The sequence below is a fragment of the Strix aluco genome, chromosome 21 (assembly GCF_031877795.1).
Source record: "Strix aluco isolate bStrAlu1 chromosome 21, bStrAlu1.hap1, whole genome shotgun sequence".
NCBI lineage: Eukaryota > Metazoa > Chordata > Aves > Strigiformes > Strigidae > Strix > Strix aluco.
In genome coordinates this window covers 13,752,166-13,771,035 of record NC_133951.1, presented here as the reverse complement: position 1 = coordinate 13,771,035, position 18,870 = coordinate 13,752,166, and the positions used below count along the sequence as shown (strand labels likewise).

Genomic DNA, 18,870 nt, shown 5'->3' with positions numbered 1-18,870 from the left:
TCCACACTACATAACTGCAGAGGAGCGACCTACTTTGCAACTTCAGCAACAACAGGGTAGCTTTTAAAGAGCAGAGGGTATTGAACTCACAAGTAAAGCAGGGTCAAGTTTTTCAAGCTAGAATAATAGTGCATTTATTTATCCTTACTGTATGCTGCATTTACGTGCTGAAGGAAAAGGATTTCTGCTTTCTGTTAATTTGTTTTTTAAACAGGTGATTCCAGGGTTAGCAAAATTAAACCTAACTAGCTGAGAATAACATGCTTGTAAAGATTGCTGGGGCTGGGGACAGCGTAATGCCCTGATGCTTGGAAAAAAATGCATAGTTTTAGGTTCAGCTTGCCACGTAAGTGCTGTAATGGAGCCTATATTTAGGTACATGCACACTGGTCCAGACCAAATGATTTCCCTGCATGTCCAACTCCCAGCAAAATTGTGCTGGGTGCTGTGTGGCTACCGTAAGGAAAAAAAAAAAAAAAAAAAAGGAATTTAAAAACTCTAAAATGTTAACAAGGTAAAGCTGTAAAAGAATACAACTCCCTTCGCCAGTTGTAATGGAGACATTAAACAGCAAGACTGGAGCGTGTTCGGGTAGGAACCGAGCTGCCAAGAGAGCCGATAAGTGGAAAATGATGATTTGGATCTTGCGTGTGGGTGTAAACACAGCAGTCTGAACAAATTTTATCTGTCACATTCATTTACTGTTGGCATGCTACCCATTTGCTAGAACTACAGGGGGGAAAGCCCGACTCTGCCAGCCTTCCAAATGAGGATGGTCTTTTCCGTGTCCACATTTGGATTTAGACTTCTATTTAAAGTCTGTTACTATTCTGGCCAGGCACGTATTGCTCACTTGCCGTTTTGGTGCCGAAGGTAACGCTGCTCGGAACGTGCAAATAGCCTGGTCTGCCGTCACGTCCTTCCCCGTGCCAACGGAAACCCTCATTAAAAGCAGGTAACTGGAAACGCGCGAACAACTCTCCAAAGTCAACGACCGTGCGATCTTCTCAGTACCCTCAAAGAAATTTGGGGAAGCAGAGAGCAGCCACGAGTGTCCGCTACCCTGTGGGGGGGGCAACACAACCCCGCTGCCCTCCCTGGTACTAAATCATTCCCTTCAAAACGGGGGAAATTCATCGCTTATGCAGCTGTACCAGAAGCAACGTGCATTACACCGCGGATCTGTTTGGCCCAAGTGATCTTGTGTTGCTCGAGTACAATAACTCCCCAGTGAAATATAACTCCCTCCTCCACCTAGGTAACAAAAGGGTCACAACTGAATGAGATGCTGTACTTCAGTGGGCTGTAAAATATTTTGATTAAAATAAAATAGGAAAACAGATGGTATCTATCCCTTGCAGATCCTCATGACCCTCTGCCCTCACAAAAACTCATCGCGCACCACAACTGCCAGAAGTGGGAACAGCAGGTACTTACGACTGACAGGCAAAAGACATGCCAAAGATGGGGATGCAGCGGAAAATGCCCTCCCAACGAGTGTAACTAACTCGCTGCAGCCACTGCCCGCCGAAGAGGCCGTGCTTGAAGGACGACAGCACAATCTGTAGCCAAGAGAAAGAAAAGGGGTTAAGATCCAACCCCAAACAACTTCACGGCAGCAGTAACGCCAGCGCTGGGATGAAAGGAGGCATGTGGCAGCTCTGCGAGGAACAGCTTAGGCTGCCTACCACAGCCCGATCTCTGTTAGTCAAATTCCCCAGCTCCCCACCCCTCCCACACACTTTTTGAAAGCTCCCAGCAGCCTCCAAGGGCCCCTTGCCACCAAGGATCCTGGGGTGTATTTTAAAAGATCTATGACATTCTCCCCTTGTTTGATGCCATCAGACATCATAGCGCGCACCAGGGTGGAACAATTTCCGCTGACACATTTAACTGGGAGAATTATTGTTCCCAGCAATTTCTTTTGCACTCTTTTAAACACGTTTTTAAATCCAAACGGGAAGCGACATTTGCCTCGGAGAATCCTTTTTCAGTGGAGACAAAGGTTTCTAAAACAGGACCCCACCTGCACGCTGCTACTCCAGAGCCATTCAACACCACCAGCTCAGCAAAGACAAGGATAAACTTCATGAAAACAGGGGGAGTGAGGCACCCAGAGGAGGCCAGGGAGCTCTTTTGCCACTGACAGGGAAACTGGCAGGCATTGGGTTGCACAGGAAACAGAAGGTAAATATGTCTGAATGCCTGTTTATAATATCGCCTGAATGGGGGTTTTCTAATCCCCAGAGATTATGTTTTAGTGCAGCCAACTCTCATGAAATGTTGTGGTTTTCTTAAAGGCACAGCTCCTGGAACACGGCAGTTTTGTAAAACACTCATTTACAGTCTCCAGCCTCCTTGCAGAGGCAAGCTCAGAAGTGTGACCCAGCACAACCTACTCAAAAAAGTTAAGCAGAAAGAATTTCCCCACCTCCCTTTTCTTCCTTTTGTTTCAGCTCTTCCAGTCCTGAAATTTGGGAGAGATGGGGCTGGGGCTCCACATCCATGAGGCGAAACTTGAAGTCATTAAAGAGCAAGTGAAAGTCTCCGCCCCTCAGTAAATGGTGCCATACAATGGGGCTTGGCCAAGCCAAACAGGGCCAGCTTTAGGTAACTCTCAGCTTACTCTGCTTAATCGGAACGGTCAAGAATCCATTCATCTCAGTGGAGAAAAACTTTTCTAGCAATATCTAAGAACAAGTACAGGCCCAAATACCAGACTTAGGACTTCACGAAGCTTTCAACGCTGGAAAAACAGAAGCGTTGGTGTCTAACAAATAAAATTACTTGCAGCCTGAAAGACATTAAGCTTCAGCTGCAAAAAAGCTTGCAAAATATATGCTTGAGTTCTTAACGAGAGCTGCCTTCCCCCTACAGATTAGAAGCACTGAGGTTTTCAAGGCAAAACACTAACGCATGATGAAAGTCCTTCTGCTTCCAGGCACTCTGCCCCACATCTTCCCTCCTTTGATTCCAAGTTCAGAGCCCTAAATTATAAGACACCAACAAGCAGAATAAACCACAACTCGAATTGTGGTTTATTATTATTTGTGCCACCACAGTCCCTAGCATGTGTAATAGCTTACAGACCCACCGGCCAGTTTGTACCGTCTGTACCTCGCCAGCTCAAGAGCACGGGCACCCACACCACTCGTTATGCCCGACATCAGCAGCACTAATTATCAGGAAGGACGTTTTAAACTTGAGGCTTGCACCTGCAGGCTGTCCCAGCGGGAACATCTGTGTGGAAACAATAGGAAAACAGCATTCCCAGCGTCGATACCCACCACGAACATGAAGACGGTGTAAAAGATGAGAGCCATGGCACTGAAGGACTGTATGGAGGCCATCATGTTCCTCTGGAGGCTCAGGGGAAGTACAATGCACAGGGAGACGGCGAAGAGCAGGACTATCCGGAAACTGCCCGACACCTGGAAAAGGGACCTGCATAAAGAACTGGAGCGCGGAGGATACTCAAAACACCCCCCCAAATCAGTAAAGTAACTCCCCGACATGCTTAACTTTTCCAGAGTGAGAAACAACGCAAAGCCAGGACAGATTTCTAGTGTGAAATTCTGCTTTTATCGGTATTTAAAGATTTGATGCTGAAAGCTTGCCATTCCTTTGGCTAGGTCTGTGATTAGCTTATGCAGTCACTGGGTGCCACTGTTGCTCTACACAGTGCGTGACAGGTCCGTGCTGAAGGGGAAGTATTGGGGGGGGGGGGGGGTGTTTAAACGCTAATCCAGCACAAGCTATTTAGGTATGTTCATGCAATTAAATAAAAACTAAACTTACTTGGGAGACAAGAGATTGAAGGCTTGAAAATTCTGATCCAGAAAATTAATCAAAACCTCACATTGGTATTTATTATAGCAGAACACTCTGAAATGCTTGGAAATATTTAATACCTAATTTGGCTGCAGCCACAACGCGCCTTTTTAACTTCACAGTCCCTTAATCGGAGCTTAGCAGCATCAGGAGGAGCAGATAACAGCCCCGCCAAAAACCTTTCCACATGTCCATTTTGCTTCCTAGCACAGCCCTCGCGCCGGCTCCGAGTGCTGGTGCTCACAGCTCTCCAGGAAGAGCAGTGAGAGCCTCCTGCCCACGAGGAGCACCCCCTGCCACCACGCGCCTTGAGCCAGCACCGGGCTCGGCGCACAGATTATTTTATCTTAAAGAGGAGGCAGGCACATGGTAACTTTGGCCACCAAAACAGCAAGGGATGGGACAAAAACCCCTCTTGAACTAGAGGGCTGCAAGGAGGCGAGAGCTCAGACAGAGGAACAGTCTGTCACTGCTCGTTGGGGAAGGAATTAAGACAGGAAATATCATCTCCTCCAGGAATCTGCTCCAGAATTAATAGAGACCAAGTTAAAAAGAATTTCTTTGTTGGAAGTGCCTTATTGGAGGTTTTACACATCGGATTGTTTGCCATATGTCTGGGCTTCCAGGACTTCACAGAGCTCAACGCTCCGTGCACGAGGCGTGCCATTAAAGCTCACCACGAGGTGACCCCCGGGCGCCTCGCAGGGTGCTGAGCACGCTGCTAAGGCAGGACGCTCTCTGACGTATCTACGGCAGGAACTGCCACCGCGGATTTATTTACCTGAAATCCAAGCAGCCGGGCAAAGAAGTTGGACCCCAAATCACCAATGACGACATAGAAAGCAATGCAAGTTCCCAGCATCAGCCCAATCATGCTGCAAAACCAACAAAACGCACCCAGGTTAGGAAGCTGGAGCAGCAACCCTGGCACGCGGGTCCTGCTCCCGGGCACGCGCGTTCCCAGCGGATCTGACCTCTGCACAGCCCTCACGAGAGGACGAGGCTTAAGGCTGAGGCTACCTTGCTCTGGGAGCAAGAGACATCCCACATCCACTGCAGCTGACGGTGAAGGATTAAGACAAAAAGTTTAGTAGCAAGGTCTCAAGGGCACCGCCCTACGCACAACCGCAGCAGCCGACGATTAGTCAGGGCCCTGCTGCACCCCCCGTTTACTAAGGAACACACAGAAGAGTTAAACAGCTAAAAGGTTCATTTAAAGTGACTTAAACCCTCGTGCAGTCGCTCACTCATGTTCAGAGGTAGAGCAGCCTCAGCGTGCCTCGCTTCAGCGTACATCCACCCTCTGACACAACCTTCTGGCAAGTCACAGTGGAGACAAGCCCCAGATTTTGCTGCAGCTACACTGAAAATGCGTTTGGCAACCAGCAGTAAAGTAGGTTTTCTGTCTACAGGGATAGAGCTCGCGCTCAGAGCTGTACGACCAGGCTGCCCATCGCTACTGGTGCGGAAGGGGAGGACCACACTTTTATCCTCAGGCTCGTGAAGGGCCACCAGTTCTGCATTCAACCCTAGCAAAATAAATAACAGAGAACCTCCATCCACACCGAACATCTTGGCTAGAAATACTGTTCTGGTAACAACCCATTTATGGGTTGAACGGCTGTTTGGAGCCACAGAAAAAAAAAAAACAAACCTTGGAGATGGCAAGAACTCCTTTATTTCTTGGCAAAAACATTTAAAAGAATCGGCAAGAGGTTCTCTCGGCCCCACGCCCCGCAGCAGGGGCCTACCATGAAAGCCTCGATACCAAATCAGCTCTCAAACTTCTTTCCACAAAAAGGACCACACTTTAATGAAAAGATTGTCTTATGAGCTGCTTCTCCTCCCATTCATGATTGCACGGACCACTTTCCCTCCCAGTTCCAATTATATAACATCCCTGTGGCAATTACAGCAACTGCTTGCACGGAGAAGTAACATCTGAGAAATATTCTGTGTATTTTTAGTGTTGTGCAGCAGTTTGCAGCTGGGAAGAGGGAAGGAGCCAGCACCACTGACTGGCCGGGGCTCAAGACGCCTCCACCAAAGAATCTCTGCTGGAAAAAGCAGTGCTGTAATGACGTCCCAGCACCCACCACGAGACCCACGGAGTGGGGTCTGCTTGCACTGGGGTCACGCGAGGCACCGGGCTCTGTCCTGAAACGGAGACAGGATTTCCCCCGCAAGGCATCTCCTCCCGCCCGGCGTCTCGCGGAGGAAGGCAGCGCCCGCTGCGAGCGGCGGGCAGGACCGGAGCAGCTAAAGGGTGGATCCGAGGTACTGAACGCTCTCCCTCCCACTCACTCACGGCACTCTTGGCAGGGATTTCACCCCTGGAAAACGGCCACAAGTGACATGCCCATGATTTCACAGCACACGCAGCAGAGCGGGAGATGAGTTCATCGCCCGACTTCTGTGCTCCCACTGTCTGGAAGGCGCTCCTGTCTCCACGCAGGAACGGGGGGGGGGGATATGCTGAAGGCAACACCTGCGAGCTGCGCTCAGGGGATCTCACTTACGCTCCTGTTCAAGTTGGAGGTGGCAAGGAAGGCTTCCGAGACCAGAGGAGGCAGGAGGGTAAGAAACGAGAGCGCAGCAAGGCCACAAAATGCTACAGAGCAGTAATTTTCATTAAAGAAAACCAAACTAGTCAAGCTTTAAATAAGTAGCAGATTACCTTGTTTCCACCAACATTTTCCCTGCTTTTCCATAGGCATGAAACGCTGGCATAAGAGGAAAAAAAAAAAGTTGTCGTTAGTCAAAGAAAGGTCCAGGACGTGGCACACGCGTCAGTGTGAAATTAAACAATAATAGTGACAAAGGGCAGTGCAGCAGGAACCCACCGGTGTTGTGTTTTGGGGCTGTTTCCCTTGCCCGCCCTCCCACTTTCCTTTTCAGACATGCCCTCTGAAAATTGAAAACCACATAAGACAGGAACAAAGATGAGGAAAAGATAGAAAGCAGGTTCTTTTTTTTTTTCTTCCTCTATTTAAAAAAAAAAAAAAAAGTGGTGTGAAGTAGCAGTCACACATGGCAACCATTAAAAGAAAGTCAGCGCGGAAGAGAAAATATGCATGTATAAGATGCTGTGTGGCAAAAAGTTACTGCAGTGCAAAATTTCAATCAAACTCTCATTTTTATTTTTATCTTCCCACTATAACTGAACCGCCTGACGTTGCTGGATGGGAGATCTGAGATGGTGCCCAGAACGTTCAATCCCATACCCAGAATACCCAGTACTCACAACCCACACCAAAGGGCTGCTGCCAAGAGACTTTTTTTTTTTTTTTCCTCCCTCCCATACTTGTAGCAGAAAATGATCAGTACTCTTTAAATCATTGTGTTTTTTCTTAAAAAGAAAATGCCAAGAAAACTCCGCTTGTATTTTTAGATCTTACTGGGTAGAATGGGAATTGAGACCTCCTGTTCCAAGCACCGACCACATCGCCCGATGCTGTCGGTCTTTAACTGCAGAGGCCCAACATGCAAACCACCACCCTGGACGCCCCTTTGTCTTCTCTCAAGGTACAGCACACATTCCTGGAGGCCGCCAGAAAACAAACTTTATTCGCTTCTGGAAGCATCTCCTGCTATTTTAAATATGAACTTACAAACTCTGATTTCTTTGGACTCTGCTTGAGCTAAAAATTAAGGAAACAAGATGTTCTCCCACAGAATGAGAAAAAAGTATGGCAGGAGACCCACAGCAAAAAAATAAACCGGAGCTGTTATGTGGGGTAGCACCGAAAATAGCCAATGGCTCGGTGACAGACCGGGTGGAACAGCCGCCACCAGGCACATTGCCCGAGCGCGGAGAGCGGCCGCGCCGCTTCGGCCTCCAGCTCTCACCTCGTTTGGGAACTCGTGAGGATGAGGGGAAAAGGCAACAGCCCTCGGGGGGTTCGGTCACACAGCCAAAGGGCCAGGGATGAGAGAGAGAGGAACCAGCAAGAGGAAAACATCCCTCCTGGAGAGTGGGTCACTAAGGAGCCAGCCTCCAGCCGGGCTGCGCTGCTCCCGCCAGCTCCCTCTTCGCTCCGCGCACAGAGGTAGGTGCCTCCCGGTAACAGCTACAGCTGGGGCCGGAGACGCGGAGAAACGCTGAGAAACAACCGGTCTCCTGGGCTGTAAGTGATGTTCTAACGAGAACAAGCCTTCAAACGTTACACCAGATGTCCCCATCTGGGACACTGGAAAAAATTAGATCCTTTATCTTCTCAAGGAGGAAGGAGATGATGACTCTAAAATAAATTGTCCAGTCGAGCATCTTCGGAATGGGATCTCTAGCTGGCTAACAAGCTGGGCAGGGCTGAATCTGCTCGGTAATTAGAGAAGCCCTTTTGAACCAAGTGGTTACTAGAACGGGCAACCCATATTTGAGCACTTTTCTCTGCAGGGAGCGGAGCCGAGCTGCTCCCAGGGGTGCAGCGTGCTGCTGATGGGGTGGGCACCCGGCACAGGCAGTCTGCAACAGCCCAGGCCCCTCTCAGCAGCTCTGAGGGGAGGCATTAACTCATCTCCCGGTTAAAGGCTGCCCGGGAACTGCACCCCGCTTCCATCCGAGGCCCTTCCCTTCCACGCAGTGCGGGAGAACAGCGGTGAAGAGCAAAATAGTTTTAATAACCCAACCCCTTGAGGCACAGAGCGCTGCCGAGCGAAGGCGTCTGGGCTAGATATCAGCCTGTTACAACCCTGGCTCTTTTGTAGCTGTAACGATCGCTCTCAATGTTCCTCCGGAAGGGACTGGCTGACTGAAGTTAATTTGCAAAACTTTCTTACATCTCTCAGCCCTGCCAAAGCCTCCCACAGAATCAGCTGCAAGGGGCTGCCAGGATCTCTCGCAGATGTACCAGGGCACAAGCCCACGGTGACAAAGGCTGTCTGTGTGGAGCTGCTCAACCTTAATGCATTAGGATGCACTATAGGAGCGCTGCCTTTCCTCCCAGGGCCGTCCCTCCCCGGTGGCACCTCTCCCAGGGCAGACGGAGGGAGCAGAGGCATTTCTTTCAGCGCCAGCGTTTGCGTGCCAGGAAGTTTAGAAGCATTACTGGCCCTCTGTGTATTCGAGGCCCTTGGCTTCAGAGAGCGCAGAGGATCCCTTCTTCCCGGGAGACGCTCCAAGGTGGAGGGGACTCTCTGTACTTCGGGGAAGCGGCACACAAAGGCGTGTTGTGAGGGGGCAGGGAGAGGCAACGCGGGCAGCTGGGCTGGGAGCGGCGGGGACAAGTCAGACGCTACCTGGGGGCTCCCCGTTCCCTCCAGCATCACAGGCGCAACCTTCGAGACCACGGAACTTCTTGATCTTTTCAGTTGCTAGCAGATATAACTTGGCAGAAGCCAAGACGTGCGGCCCAGCAGCAGCACCCCGGGCACTCCGAGGATGGAGGAAACCCATCTGTCAACAGCACGGTCGGCGAGCGAGCCGTGCGTTTCTTCAGCTCTTTTACCAAGGGCAATGCCAGCCAACTCCCTCCTCCCCCTGAGAAATAAGGGAAACTGTGTAAAAGGCAACTTTTCCCGTCATTTTACATGCCGATGGAGAGGACTGGAACCCGACCACCTCCTCCTACCCCCCAAGTCGGTCAGAATCAGAAGAGAGGTCACAAGCAGAGGCCAACCCTGGCGCCAGCGCAGAGGCGACGATCTCCGAGGAAGAGGGCTGGCAGGCTCTGCCAAAAACCCACACATGAATCTTGCAGATGTTTTTATTTTCTTGACCACTTGGAAACCTCGCGCGCTGTTTCCTCTCTGCTCTGCCATAAACGCACACACAGCTCAGATCCAGGCAGCCCGAGCTCCATGCCAGGCTCTCCGCTGGCAGAACCCGATGTCCTCGGCAGCACACTGGGTGGGGAAGCTCGCGGCTTTCGTGCCGAGACCAATAATTTACACCAGACACCCACTACGCCAGCTCCCGAAAACTTGGGTTTTGATCAGTCAGTGCTGCATCTCCTCCCCTGCCCTGCAGAGTCAAAACAATTCTGCGCCTATTAACTTCACTGTCAAGAGCAGAATTAAACCCTCACGTTCCCCTGGGGACATGGGGCGGGAGGGGGGGGGGAAAGACTGACAGAGGAAAACAACACAAATTGAAAACTACATCGAGAAACCATTTGCGACTCCAACAATATCAGTATGAAAGTTGTAAATTAAAGAGGTCAAAGTAAAACTGCTGTTAAAAAAGAAAAAACAAGCCCTAGAGCTGAAAATTCTCACCGAGGCCGGGGTAGGTCCTGCGCTTGCTGAGATTGGCCGATTTCACCAGGAACATGCAGGATTGATGAGTCATCCAAGAACAGAAAATCAGCAGCAGAGCTCCCAGGACAATGCCACACTGAAACGGGAGAAAAGCGGGGAAAAGACGAGCGCGAGATGGAAAGTCAGTCGTGGCGTCCAGCCCCTGCTCGCCTTCAGGCTCCTTCGCGTATCCCCAGCCCCACTTTTGCCTCTTAAGGGGAAGTTCCCTCCGCTTCAGCGCAGCCCAGAGAAACATGACGCAGAGCTCGGTTTTACTCTCTCCACAGCCCAAGGACAAGGCGGAGCAGCCACCTGTTTCCCACAGCTTCCAGCTGCACCAGTTTAAGCACCGAAGAGCGAACTGGGAGCTGTTTGTGGAGCACAACTTCCACAGCTCCCCCCGTGCTCTCCGCAGCTCTCAGCGGGTTCACACAGAGCAAAGACCAGTCCTAATCCCAAGGTGCAAACTCTCTTGTGAACTTATTAAATAACAACTATTTGATAACATAAACTAACTACCAAGCTCACTCCCAGCGCCGTGCTGCCTTGCTGGTTCGCGTGTTTGCAGCGGGGGATGTTAAACGCTGGGCAGTTTTTAAGCAGGTGGCTTTAAACAGGCACGAGTGGTGCCAGATCCTAATCACAGCTGCCCCTTTTTCTGCTGTATTTAAATCTGGTGCAGCCGTAGGGATGGTGGCGGCTCCTGGAGAGGGGGAGTGGGGGCACAGCTCGACAGCTGGTTTGCAGACACCTCCGAGCTAACCCGCATTTATCATATGGATCAAATTTTTTTCCCTTCTACTCACAAGAAAGTCAGAAATGATTACCTGAAGACCTCACAACAAAGAAAACCACATGGTTTGGTGTAAGAGGCAGCCAATCTCCACCTTTAGCGCTTCCCTCGCCACCACAAAACACCGACCCACCCGCCCCCGAATTTGGACCAGGGACAAACGTGCCGCTGGGGCCTCCGCCCGCACCCCCCCCGCCTCCCGCCCGGAGCCCGGCCTCGGGGCAGACGCGGCGCCGAGGAGCTCGCAGGGACCCGAAGCTGACAAGAGCAGAGACCGACATCCCCCACTCCCCACCACGGGGAACCACCGGCGGGCCCCGCCGCCTCTCACCGGCCCCGGGGACACGGGCAGGACCCCCCCGCCCGCCCCGCTCGGTTCGGGGAGACCCGCCGGTGCCCGACCCCGCCAGACCCGACCGGAGACGGCAACGAGGGGGCAACCGGCCGCCCTGGGGAAGCGTCCCCAGCACGGAGGGGGTACGGGGACCGGCGGCGGGGGCGGCGGAGCGCTCACCTGCCGGAAGCAGAAGGGCACGGTGAGCACGCTGACCCCCACGATGCTGTTCACCACGTTCATGATCAGGCCCCAGTTGGAGCCCGACGCGGCCGCCATGGTAGGGGGGGGGGGGCCGTCCCCGCGGCGCCGGGCCTGGCTCGCCGCCACCCGCGCCCCCCGCTGACTCCTCAACCGCCCGTCCCCGCCATGGCCGGACCGGACCCGCCCCGACCCGGCCCCGGCACCGGCCACAGCGGCACTTCCGGGTTCCGCTGCTCCGCTGGCGCTTCCGGGAAGTGGCGGGGGGCGGGCAACGAGACGCGCGGGGTAGAGCGGCGCCCAGCGGGGCTGCTCCTGCCGCCTTGGCGGACCGTGCTCGCTGCTCCTGGGGGAGCTGGGGCGGGAGCGAAGCCGGGGGGTCTTGTGCCCCCCCCTCCGCTGCTTGGGGGCACCCCCGAGAGCCGGACACACCCCGGGGCGTGCACACACGTGCACAAATGCACACACACATGCACACACATGGGCTTCGGGCTGAGGCCAACTGGGGGAGTTTCAACAAGGCCCAATGCTGAGTTCTGCCCTTGGGCCACCACAACCCCCAGCAGGGCTACAGGCCTGGGGAGGAGTGGCTGGAGAGCTGCCAGTCAGAGAGGGACCTGGGGGCGGGGGTTGGTAATGAGCCAGCAGTGTGCCCAGGTGGCCCAGAAGGCCAATGGCATCCTGGCTTGTATCAGCCATAGCGTGGCCAGCAGGGACAGGGAAGGGATCTCACCCCTGTGCTCGGCACTGGTGAGGCCGCCCCTCGATGAGTGGGTTCGGTTTTGGGCCCCTCACCCCAAAAAGGCCATTGAATGACTCGAGCGTGGCCAGAGAAGGGCAACGGAGCTGGTGCAGGGTCTGGAGCACAGGTGTGATGGGGAGCGGCTGAGGGAACTGGGGGGGTTTAGTCTGGAGAAGAGGAGGCTGAGGGGAGACCTCATGGCCCTCTACAACTCCCTGAAAGGAGGGTGCAGAGAGGGGGGAGGAGTCTCTTGAGCCAAGGAACCAGCGCCAGGACCAGAGGGAATGGCCTCAAGCTGCGCCAGGGCAGGGTCAGACTGGCTCTTAGGAAGGATTTCTTTGCAGAAGGGGCTGTTGGGCCTTGGAATGGGCTGCCCAGGGCAGGGGGGGAGTCCCCATCCCTGGAGGGGTTGAAGAGTCGGGTTGACCCAGCGCTGAGGGATCTGGTGGAGTTGGGAACGGTCAGGGTGAGGTTCATGGTTGGACTGGAGGAGCTTCAAGGGCTTTTCCAACCCCGATGATTCTGGGATTCTGTATGCGTGTACGCAAAGGCCTGTACACACGTGCACACACACACACGTGTGCACACACATGCTCACATGCAGAGGCACACGTGTGCATGTAAAGGCATGCACATGCACGTACACACATGCACATATATGCGTATGTACACACATAACCCACATGGCACATGTACACATACACGCGCACACACACACGTGCACACGCATCCCCCAGGCACAGCAGCCTCCCGCAGTGGGGGGTTCAGAGCCGTGCACCCCAGCATCCCAAGCTCCACAGAGGGCTGAGGCCCCTTGCCCACGCCGTGCCCTGCATCGCTGTTCACTGGGCCAAACCCCCGTCAGAACCCACCAAACCTCTCCGGGCTGTAGCACCTGCAGCAGCGGGGACACCCGGGTGGGAGCACCCCGGGTGATGGGCAGCCGGGTGCTCAGCCCCGTGGGGGCACATCTGGGCACACATCCAGCTGTGCACATGCAACGCACGCAGCCGGTCTGCTCCCCATCCTGGCCGGAGTGGTCCTGGGGCTCTGTCTGTCCGCAATGGGGTCACCCCAGCAGCCCGCTCTCAGCGGGTCTGAGCACCCCAAGATTTCTCTCCCCAGGGGCCTCCCGCTGTGCAGACAACTCGCTGTGGGTGCTGCACCCTGAGCCCCATAAACTCCATCAGGCACCCACACGGCCACGGCGGCCACTCGCCCAGCACCCGGGGGCTCCCTGCCCGCCTGCCTGCTTGACCTCCATCCCCTGAGCAGGAGAAAGCAAAAAAATAGAAAGAAAATCAAAGGAAAGACATGGGGGGGGCTCTGGATGGCTCCCCCGGGGCCACGCACCGTGGCAGGTCAGAGCGGCGCACGCCAACGGCACGCTCCCGTTGGAACAAAACACACGGCGCTTGTATAATTTGCAGCAATTGCAATGGGTAACCGCAGGAATTTGCTCTACAAAAGGTTTGCAGGGAGGTGAACGCGGCTGCCTAATTCCCTCCAGGTGCTGCGCGGGCTCACGGGCCCCAGCACCGGCTGCGTTTCTCTGCCTCCTGTGCCGGGGCCATGTCCCTTGTGTGTCCCTGGAGTGGGGTGGGGGGGTCCCTGCCCTGGTCTGGGGGAGCCCCAGTCGTGGCCTGCAGCACCCGCGTGTGGGACGTGGCACCCCGACGTGGGACGCGGTCGCCTGACATGGGATGGACGTCAGATGGGGGGGGCTGCAGGGGAGGGGAACCCTGTGTGCTGTGGGGGCTCCCCTGTGCCCCCAGGAACATGCAGCGAGGCCCGTGTGACACCCCCCCTGCCCCCCGAAAGCTGCCACAGCCCCGGACCCCACACCGGGGCATCCCTGGGGCCAGCACACAGCAGGGTGCAAACACACGCTCACCCCACACACGTGTGCAAATGCACACGCACGCCCATGTGTGCGGCCACCCCCTGCAAACCCACAGACAAGTGTGCACGCGTGTGAGCACGCTACGGAGGGGGCCAGGAGCACCCTGCAGCCCTGGTGCCAGGGGCTGGGGGTGCTGGTGTGGGGTTGGGACTGGGCATGTCCCACCCATGGGTGCCCCAGCACCCGTCGGGGAGGGCAGAGCTGCCGCTGGGAAGGGCGAGCACCTTGCTCCCGCGCGGAGGAGACATCTGCAGCGAGTTAGAGGGGAAATCATGTTTATCCAATTAGTGATACACGGCCCCTAACTCTGCGCTGGCAGAAAAAAAAGGGCTCAGGTGGCTTCTCCGCGTGCGAGCGGCCACCGGGAGCCCGGCAAGCGCCGAGAGCCAGCCGGCTGTGAGCCCCCGCGCCGTGGGACCGGAGTGCCAGGGGGAGCAGCTTCCGCTCTGCCACCCCTGTGACCCCCGACCTTGTCACCAGGACAGGGTGGGTGAGCACAGGGGGGCCACGATGCGGCCAGGGGTCGCTGGGCCAGGCCGGGGCCAGCTTGGGCACAGCCCGGCTCTGCCGGTGCTGCCGGGACAATGTGTTTCCAATCGCCGTGTCGCCAGCCCTGCCGCAATCCAAACCACCTGCGGCCGCTCGCCTGCAACCCATCAGCTCCCGCTACCGAATAAATGGATCGCACGCGGCCCCACGCTGCGGCACGGCCACCACTCCCCACGGCACGGCCACCGCTTGCCACGGCACCGCTTCCCCGGGCAAACCTGGGGCTGGCATTGCCTGCAGGCGCTGGGGTGGTCTCCATCCCACCCCCATCCCAGGAACACCATTGGCACGTATGTCCTCTCCAAAAATAGCCCCATCCTCCCATGGGTGCCTGTAGTAGCCGGTGGGCCAGTGCCTGGCTGCCAGTGACCCCTCACCATGCCGTGGGGCAGCCGCGCTCTCCACACCGGCACCATCGGCACCACGCACGGGGGGACAGGACCGGGACACCCAGGCTGTGCCAGGGCTGCGCCCCAAGTTGGGTGCTGCTCAGGGGAGCCCCGATGCCCCCCATGGTACCAGCCCCCATCGCTCCCCTTCCCCAGCATCCTCATGAACTTGGGGGGGGGATGGGGACGACAAGGGCCCCCACCCCAGCCAACCCACCTCCTTCCCCCCAAATCTACAGGTGCTCAACGCGACGCTGCTCAGCAAACGGGAGAGGGGACGGGCTGTGAAAGGGATGAAATAATTAGACAAATAAGGACTAAAATGAAGGAAGGCAGGGCCGGCCGTGGCACCGGGGGGGGGGTTTGGGGGCACCCCACAGCCGCCGGTGGGAGCTGCTGCGACAGGCAGTTACCGCCAGCCCAAAGGGCTCCCTGCGAGCCAGCAAATATATTTATTGCTCTCAATAACTGCCCGATATTGCAGCAGCAGCCACGTGCTTTCTGCTGCCGCCTCCTCAGGGTTATTTTATTTATTTTTTTCCCCCCAGCAGCGTCCCCTCCTCCTGTGCCACTGCTCCTGGGGCTTGTCCGTGCCCATCCTGAGGGACCAGGGTTTTCTCCAGCTCCTCACCCACTACTAACAGCCCAGGGCCAAATCCTGCCGCTGTCCAGGCGTCTGTCCATGCCCAGCCCATGGCCAAACCCTCGCCAGCACCACCGGGGCCATTTCCCCACCGCAAATCGAGAGCAAACGCCAAACTCCTCAGGAGGCCCTGAAGCTCCCTGCACCCCCAGAGCACGGCCAGCTGCCGGCACCAGGAGATGCCAGCTGGGGACGGGGACAGGGACTGGGCCAGCGGAGCTGCCCTGGGGACCCCCAGCCCCGCGGCGTGGGGCACCGCAGCTCCTGGAGTGGTAAAAGGGCGAAGCGAGGCCAGTTTGGGGAGCGGAGCCAGCGGCAGCGTCCCCACCGCGGCTCCCAGCCCTTCCCAGTCCTGCCAGATCGTTCCCGCCTGGATTCGGAGCCACGGAAGGCTGACGGGGCCACGGTTACTGTCCTTAGAAAAGGTGGCTTAGGGCTGGCTGGGGACCCCACGCAGCTTTATGATAATGCAAAAAAAACCCCCCGGGGAGGTCTGGCAGCAGCCAGGCAGGGGCCGCTGCTTCATATGATGCTGCTCGGCGCAGACGCACGTGCCTCCACGCGTGTGCACACGCGTGTGCAGAACCACGCAGCGGCACATCTGCACCGCTCATGGGTGACGGTGTCCCAGGACAAGAGCCGGGCGCTCCCCCCTCCACCCCCCCGGCCTTTCTCTGCTCATGGATGTTTTTTCTGCAAAGATTTCACCTCCGTGGCAGCTCCGGGTCGAGGGGGGGGTGTCACAGTGTGTGTGGGGCTCCCACGAACCACCCACGGCGCAGGGCACGAGCCCCACCCCAGGGGCATCCCTGTCCTCCCTTCCCTGGGGTGTGGGGACGGAAGGGTGGGGGTGTCACAGCGCAGGGGCCTGGAGGAAGGGGAACCCCCTCCCCAGGCTGCAGCCCCACGGCGGGTGCACCCAAGGGTCTGCGCCCACCCCCCTGCCCCCAAGAGCACCCCACATCCCCCTTCCCCACGGCGGGGGGCCAGCACCCACCCCCTGCGAGCAGCCCATGGCCACCCCGCTCCCCAGCCGGCCCCGCTGACAGATGCCTTGGCAGAGCCCAGGAACAACCCGGCAAGTATTTAAAAACATAAATTAAAACAAATTGCGTTTTTATATTGCAAATAAGGGCAGTTTTATCGGTTTTATTGCATAACAACCATTAATGAAGTGCAGTTTCAGGCACCTTAATTGCTCGGAGACTAAAGTTCAATCCACATCACGGGCTGGAAGCCGCCGCGTGTCACGCGGGGACCTGGCAGGAGCGGGAAGCGCCAAGAAATTTATGGTCCCTGTTAGGAAAATGGAGGCGAAGGGACCCGCGAAGGGACCCGCGGGGTCGGGGGATTTACCCACGAGGGAAGCGGAAACCGTCGTGGTGACGGGGATGGCGGGGGGGGGGAGGCTGCGGGGGGGCGTCACCCCCCGTGGGGCCCCGCAGCCGGGGCTCGGCGTGGGGCGGGTCGCGGGGTGCGTGTCCCCGGCCCCCCCCCAGCAGAAGACACGCGTGGTCCTCCCGCCCCCCCGGAGCGCGCCGCGGGTGGGGGCGGAGCCACGCGATAGACCCGCCCCTCGCCCGCGCGCATGAATGGGCGGCCCCGCCCCGCTCCTTATAAGGCAACTGGCGCGGCTCGGGGGGCGGGGCACGCGAAGGGCCGTCCCACCCCCTCTTCGTCCCGCCCCCCCGCCGCGGTCTCGCCAATCAGAGCGGCGCGCCGGGCCCCCCGCGGGCGCCGGCCTTTGTTTGTGGAGGGCGCCGGGGGCCAATGGGAGCGCGGGAAGGGGGAAGGGCCGGCCAATGGGCGCGCGGGGGGAGGGGCGGGGCGGGGCGGCCGCGTATGGCCCGGCCCGGCCACGTGCGCGCGGAGCCGCCACCGCCGGGGCCCGGCGACCGCGACCGGGACGTGCCGAGCCCCGGCCTCGCCGCCCCCCTCGCGTCCTCCCTCTGCCGGAAAAAACGGTCCCGCCCACCCGGAGCCGCTTCCCCGCGGGTGGGGGCCGTGGCCGTGACGCCCCCTCCCGCGGCACCCCCGGGCCCTGAACCCCGCGGCCGGGCTGGGGCGCCCCCACCCCGCCGCACCCCACGGGCACCCCCAGGGACACGGGGCTCCGGGCACCCCCCCACACCGGGCCGTGTCCCCAGTGGGGGTGCCCCGGCCCCCCCTGCATCCCTCCAGCTCCATCCAGGGGTGCTGCGGGGGCTCCGCTGTGCTCAGGGGGCCAGGTGGGGGCCATCACGTCAGGGACGGGGCGGGGGGTCCCGGCAGCAAAGCCCGGCTGCTGCAACCCCCCCGACACGGCCCCTCGGGGCTGGGACCCGCCGCCGTGTGTTGGGACGCGGCACTGCCGAGCACCCACGGCGTGGCGGGGAGCGGGGAGCTGCGGCAGCGGCTGCGCCAGGACGGAGCCTCCCAGGGAGCCCGGAAAGGGCCACCCAGAAATCCCGGGTTGTGTCCGGGAGCTGCTGGTTCCTCCTCGGTCGTGAGAGGCTTCCCAACCGGCCCCAGCACCCGGCTGGCCACGTGCCGCTGCCATCGGGCCATGCTGGTGGCCAAACCGTCACATGAAGTTGCTCCCAGGCCGGCGGTGGCCAGTGTGGCTGTGTGAGATGAGCCCTTTGCCGGAAGGTGAAGGTCACGGGTGTTTTTACCACCAGCTCACGGTTCCCATCCCAACCCCTTCCCACGCTCCGGGACTCTCTGTCGTGGCGGGGGCTCAGCCTCGTGCCGGCCACGGCACTGCCGCCCCCGGCCAGGAGCCACGGCCCGTTCACCGGGCTCCAGCTGCGCTTCGTGTCCCCCCGGCACGATCCCCCAGCTCCCGGCCGGCTGCCTGTGTCCGTCTGTCCGTCCATCCGGGCCCAACCCGCGGGCAGCAGCGTGGCCGCGACCAGGCAGAGGAGCAGCCCCGGTGCCACCGGCGGAGGCCGGGATGGCAGCGAGCCCCGGGCCGGCACCGCCGCGCTCTCCGGCAGGCGGGGAAGCGCCGGTTGCATCTCCCCTGGCTCGGGGAGAGAACAAAGGAGGGCATCTGCGGCGGAGGGAGCGCCGCTGCCGGATGCGCTGCAGCGCGGCTAATCCGCCCCGCGCCCTCCTCGGGGGCCCGGCACACCCCGCCGCCGCCGGCCCCGCACCGGCTGTCCCCTCCGCCGCGCGCCGGGGACTGAGGCCACTCAGCCCAGACGTGCGGGTCCGTGCGGAGCCCGGGGAGGGGGCCTGGCCCGGTTTCCCCCTTCCCCGTCTCC

At 58.0% G+C, this 18,870-nt stretch overlaps 1 protein-coding gene across 3 annotated transcripts in view; it reads right to left on the bottom strand.

Moving 5' to 3' along the window:
- SLC38A10 (solute carrier family 38 member 10) overlaps window positions 1–11,616 on the bottom strand; it is a 37,347-nt gene extending 25,731 nt beyond the window's left edge. For 2 of the 3 annotated variants that reach the window (XM_074847344.1, XM_074847345.1), the window contains exons 1-6: window positions 11,376–11,616; window positions 10,048–10,165; window positions 6,509–6,554; window positions 4,613–4,706; window positions 3,288–3,431; window positions 1,438–1,562 (exon numbers count right to left, since the gene is read on the bottom strand). In XM_074847344.1, coding sequence (XP_074703445.1) covers window positions 1,438–1,562; window positions 3,288–3,431; window positions 4,613–4,706; window positions 6,509–6,554; window positions 10,048–10,165; window positions 11,376–11,474 — 626 coding nt within the window. In that variant the 5' untranslated portion in view covers window positions 11,475–11,616. Of the gene's footprint in view, window positions 1–853; window positions 1,249–1,437; window positions 1,563–3,287; window positions 3,432–4,612; window positions 4,707–6,508; window positions 6,555–10,047; window positions 10,166–11,375 lie in introns of those variants that run through there. The other variant, XM_074847346.1, reaches the window with a different exon arrangement.
- Window positions 11,617–18,870: the final 7,254 nt, after the last annotated feature.